Below are 5,444 nucleotides of genomic sequence, written 5' to 3'. Positions count from 1 at the left end.
GTAACAAGAGTTCCGGTGGATTGCAGGATGAGATGATGTAGCAGTTCTGTGAATAATCTGAACTAAACCCTCTGTTTGATAGTAATTTCCAGCCACAACAAAACGCTTGATATTTAGCCTAATAATATCAAATATAATCATAAAATACTACACTTTATTATGGCCACTGAATTCCACTACCACTCAATATTCTTTAAAAAAAATATCCCATCCATTTCTGCCAGTTGAAAATGACACATTTTTCATTATTACCAAAACGATTGTAATCAAACATGGAATCTCATTTTGACTCAATAAGGCAGCCATAATATCAATTTAAATATAGTGTTACAAAATTTGAAAACATCACCGTCGAAATGACATTTCTGACCTTCAATGTTCAGACGTGTTGTTTGCTGTTTGAGGTCATTCTGTTGAATGAAGAACAACTGTAGAGGTGTTATCTTCTCTGAATGACACTGCAGGAAAAGAGCGGGCTGAAAAAGCTTTAGACAAGTAGATATTATAAGTAACCCACATCCACTGTCCATAATATCTTACACCCTTGTGCACACAGCTTGTTCATTTAGACGAGATCTTAATTCCACCTGAAATGTTAAAGAAAGTCACATTTCAGAAGAATAGCCTTGTCCTTATGCAGCTTTAGTAGGCTACATTATCGTAATCTGGCACATTTTGGGTGCTTCATTTATTTGGGATGACAGTTGTGGAGGCAGAGATAACACAGACAAGGGGAGTGGTCTCAAACAGTAGACTTGTATCAACTTCAAGGGTTGCAATGAGAACAGTAGGCCCACAGATACAGGTTCTATTGGGAAATCAAATACAGCACTCATCTCATTGTAAATGTTTTCTAATTTGTACTTTCTTTAAAAAAAAAAAGATGTATCCCTTATCACGTTACTGTCTGTCATGATTATACTACATTGACCATCAGGCATTGCGACAGGAGGAGTGCTTCTTGGGTAAAGAGGAAGACAACAAACCCAGGGAAACACGTGGCCAGCCTGTGGTTTAGTGTAATTCAAATCTCGGTTGGTTGAAAATTAACGAAATGTATCGGTCTACGGATCAGACCGACAAAACCAAAGTCACGTGCATAAGGAATAGAGCAGATGTTTTATATGACTTTAAAGTCTCCTTTTTCACTATGGGTCAACTGCCAAATTTCCCATGGAATGTAAGTAGCGGGGCTGCTTGCATGTTGTACTCTGTAGGGTCTGCATCATAAATTAAATGTTTATTTTTCATTGTTTAGGAATAGTAAGACATGAATACAGTAATAACATAATTTGTTGTTGTTTTCTACAGTTCCTTGAAAGGGAGCTCGAGAACGACAGCTCATCAGAAATGATTCTAGACATTCTAAACCAGGTATTCCTGTCAAAAGCATTTTCTTTTTTAAATGTCGCACCTATTTAGTTAAATATATAGAAACAGTACATTGGATTACCGAGTTGGAAAGCACACTAACAATGACTATTGTCACCTGTTTCCAGACATGCCTTCATCCACTGTGCTGTAAACATCCTCCCTCAGTAAGATATAGGAGACTGTTTCTGTCTCAGCTCATCAAAAGGGTGAGTTTGTTTTATCTGATATATTTTTTGTCTGATATCATTCTGTCAGAAAATAGTTCACTCTTGTACTGGTGCATTTAAAAAGGCAATTCCTACACGTTTCACATGAATACAATAAAGTATAACTATATTGTCCATTTTGTTAAAGCAAACAACAGTAATGTGATGCTTCTCTTCCCTGTGTGCAGCATGAAGCCAGTGGGAGGGAGCCCCTGGATGAGCTCTATGATGCACTGGGGGAAGTCCTGGGGGTAGAGGAGGGGACAGAGTGCTACAAGAGCTATTTACTGGTACTACACACACACCACACTGTATTCTATATTTTGCAGACGCTCTTATCCTGAACAACTTCCAGTAGTGAGTGAATACATTGTTTTCATGCTGGTTCCCCGTGGGAATTGAACCCACAACCCTGGCGTTGCAAGCACCACGCTCTATTTTATCCTTTAAAATAAAATCCTTTAAAATAATACAATTATTATTAAATTCAAGATTACTTTAATTAAACATTGATTTTATATTTACCGTACGTGTGTGTGTGTGTGTGTGTAGCCGTGTGGAGAAGCAGTGAGTCTATCAGAGAGTACAGCTGTGATCTCTGAAGGAACTACAGGCCTGGTCACATGGGAGGCAGCTCTTTACCTCGCAGAATGGGCTCTGGAGAACACACACGCCTTCACTGACAGGTTGGTACACTACTGTGTGTGTTTTGTCATTGTGTTCTGTCTACAACTCATGCTGTGGTTACTACTCGTAATCTCAATCTGGTGTGTGTTTATTGTGAGTGTCCTCTCCCTGTATGTGAGAGGTGTCCTGTCTCTGCTCTCTCCTACAGGACAGTCCTAGAGCTGGGCAGTGGTGTAGGGTTGACTGGTATAGCAGTGTGTAGGTCCTGCAGTCCCTCCAGCTACATGTTCAGTGACTGTCACCTCAGCGTTCTACATAGACTGAGGGACAACGTCCAGCTCAATGGGCTGGACAACCAGAACTCTCCCAGAGTGAGTGTGGAGCATCTGGACTGGGAGGAGGTGACAGAGAAGCAGCTGAGAGAGATCGGAGCCGCCACGGTCATCGCTGCAGGTAGGAACATGGTCTGGCTCTATTCTATTCAATCCGTAAAGCTGAAGATCCTCTTTAAAGGCAATGTTCCCTCTGTCGAGACTTCCTTCACAATAAACACTGCATATGTCAACTCGGTCAGAAATGACCTTTACATTTGTATGCAGATCTTCTGCGATGCTTTGGCGATATGGATTGAATCCAGTCTTTAATTACAACAAAAGTATATATTTCTCAAAATATATTATTAGTTAGCCAGTTACCTGGCTTTTACCTGGTAGTTACCTGGCAGTTACCTGGCTGTTACCTGGCAGTTACCTGGTAGTTACCTGGTAGTTACCTGGCAGTTACCTGGCCGTTACCTGGCTGTTACCTGGCAGTTACCTGGCTGTTACCTGGTAGTTACCTGGCTGTTACCTGGTAGTTACCTGGTAGTTACCTGGTAGTTACCTGGCTGTTGCCTGGCAGTTACCTGGTAGTTACCTGGCAGTTACCTGACTAACTAATTGATCCAGCTTTCTGGAACAGCTCCCCAGGTGCTGGTGAGGGATAAAATGTGTTTCCTAATTCTATTGTTGTCAGCTGACACATGTCCTGTTGTTTCCTAATTCTGTCAGCTGACACACATGTCCTGTTGTTTCCTAATTCTGTCAGCTGACACGTCCTGTTGTTTCCTAATTCTATTGTTGTCAGCTGACACATGTCCTGTTGTTTCCTAATTCTATTGTTGTCAGCTGACACATGTCCTGTTGTTTCCTAATTCTATTGTTGTCAGCTGACACATGTCCTGTTGTTTCCTAATTCTATTGTTGTCAGCTGACACATGTCCTGTTGTCCTAATTCTATTGTTGTCAGCTGACACATGTCCTGTTGTTTCCTAATTCTGTCAGCTAACATGTCCTGTTGTGTCCTGTGTTATAGACGTAGTTTACGATCCAGATATCATTGGCTGTCTGGTGAAGCTTCTCTCTAAGATCCTGAGGTGTTCGGCCAATGGCAGCCCTCCTGATGTCTACATCTCCTCCACCATCAGAAACCCCGACACATATAACAGTTTTAAACACCAGCTAGGTCAGTACTAAACCTGGAGCTTTGAGAGAACTAATGAAAACATCTTTACAAGTTTAATCTATCATTAGTAGTAAACCAACTGCTTCAAATAGCAGCTGAGTGAGGAGACTCTCCAACCCATAGATACTGTAGAGGATGAATCTCAATAGTCTTCAAAGAGCAGCTCAGTGAGGAGACTCTCCAACCCATAGATACTGTAGAGGATGAATCTCAATAGTCTTCAAAGAGCAGCTGAGTGAGGAGACTCTCCAACCCATAGATACTGTAGAGGATACTGTAGAGGATGAATCTCAATAGTCTTCAAAGAGCAGCTGAGTGAGGAGACTCTCCAACCCATAGATACTGTAGAGGATGAATCTCAATAGTCTTCAAGGAGCAGCTCAGTGAGGAGACTCTCCAACCCATAGATACTGTAGAGGATGAATCTCAATAGTCTTCAAAGAGCAGCTCAGTGAGGAGACTCTCCAACCCATAGATACTGTAGAGGATGAATCTCAATAGTCTTCAAAGAGCAGCTCAGTGAGGAGACTCTCCAACCCATAGATACTGTAGAGGATGAATCTCAATAGTCTTCAAAGAGCAGCTCAGTGAGGAGACTCTCCAACCCATAGATACTGTAGAGGATGAATCTCAATAGTCTTCAAAGAGCAGCTCAGTGAGGAGACTCTCCAACCCATAGATACTGTAGAGGATGAATCTCAATAGTCTTCAAGTGGACTCGTCACCTTGTATGCCGGGTTACAGTGAAGTTCTAGGTGACAACTGATGAAAATAAGGGCTTTATAAATACATGTGATTGATCTAGTCCATCTCCACTGTTCTGGAGAGATCTAATCCTATTGCCTTGGATGAATTCCTTTCCAGATGCATCTATAATTATAAACATCTGAAACTGATGGATCTATAATTATACACCTCTGAAACTGATGGATCTTTCCAGATGGATCTATAATTATACACATCTGAAACTGCTGTATCTATAATTTCTCCTTTGTTTTTCTCTCCCACAGAAAGTTCTGGAATCCAACATGAGGTCATGACAGGACCAGTGACCCATGTGTTCTTTTACAACAGACAAGCCACTATAGAGATGATCAAACTGTACATATAATAATGGCATCCTATTCCCATTGTAAGTGCACTACTTTTGACCAGGGTCCATAGGGCTATGGTCAAAAGTAGTGCACTAGATAGGGAATAGGGTGCCATTTGGGATGCACACAATATAAGACCAAGCCAGAACCAGATGTGTATTACTGTGTAATAAAGTCTTTATTTACATCAAAATATTTACATTGTGTGGAAAATATCCCATTTATACACACTGTAAGAACAGTGGGTTAACTGCCTGTTCAGGGGCAGAACGACAGAATTGTACCTTGTCAGCTCGGGGGTTTGAACTTGCAACCTTCCGGTTACTAGTCCAACGCTCTAACCACTAGGCTACCCTGCTACCCCGTGTTCTTTAAGAGGAGAATCAAAATGGCCTGGAATGAAGAGATCCACAGAAGGAGAGAGAGAGAAATGGGGAGGGAGAGAGAGCAGAGGAAAGACTAGCCTGATGTAACGATCTCTCTTTCCGACAGGTCCTCAAAGTGGACCATGTGGCAGTTGGTAGCAGGTAGCCTAGCGGTTCAGAGCAGGTAGCCTAGCGGTTCAGAGCAGGTAGCCTAGCGGTTCAGAGCAGGTAGCCTAGCGGTTCAGAGCAGGTAGCTAGCGGTTCAGAGCAGGTAG

General features: G+C 41.9%; 1 protein-coding gene across 1 annotated transcript; it reads left to right on the top strand.

The window, feature by feature from the left end:
- Nucleotides 1–936: 936 nt before the first annotated feature.
- Nucleotides 937–4,999, top strand: LOC112240313 (protein-lysine N-methyltransferase EEF2KMT). The gene is made up of 8 exons (XM_042298676.1): nt 937–1,180; nt 1,312–1,374; nt 1,500–1,580; nt 1,769–1,870; nt 2,133–2,266; nt 2,416–2,660; nt 3,561–3,710; nt 4,721–4,999. The coding sequence occupies exons 1-8, from the start codon at nt 1,055–1,057 to the stop codon at nt 4,819–4,821; spliced, it is 1,002 nt and encodes a 333-aa protein (XP_042154610.1). The 5' UTR covers nt 937–1,054; the 3' UTR covers nt 4,822–4,999.
- Nucleotides 5,000–5,444: the final 445 nt, after the last annotated feature.

Source organism: Oncorhynchus tshawytscha, linkage group LG16 (genome assembly GCF_018296145.1).
Source record: "Oncorhynchus tshawytscha isolate Ot180627B linkage group LG16, Otsh_v2.0, whole genome shotgun sequence".
Taxonomy (NCBI): domain Eukaryota; kingdom Metazoa; phylum Chordata; class Actinopteri; order Salmoniformes; family Salmonidae; genus Oncorhynchus; species Oncorhynchus tshawytscha.
The sequence above is the reverse complement of the archived record's forward strand: the minus strand, read 5'-3'. Positions and strand labels throughout refer to the sequence as shown.

What these genes read in the sequence shown, in the direction of transcription:
- LOC112240313 (XM_042298676.1), top strand. Translation starts at nt 1,055, where the DNA reads ATGTATCGGTCTACGGATCAGACCGACAAAACCAAAGTCACGTGCATA. An exon ending in TTCTAGACATTCTAAACCAG is followed by an intron (nt 1,375 to 1,499) that starts GTATTCCTGTCA and finishes ACCTGTTTCCAG; the next exon opens with ACATGCCTTCATCCACTGTG. An exon ending in TGTCTCAGCTCATCAAAAGG is followed by an intron (nt 1,581 to 1,768) that starts GTGAGTTTGTTT and finishes CCCTGTGTGCAG; the next exon opens with CATGAAGCCAGTGGGAGGGA.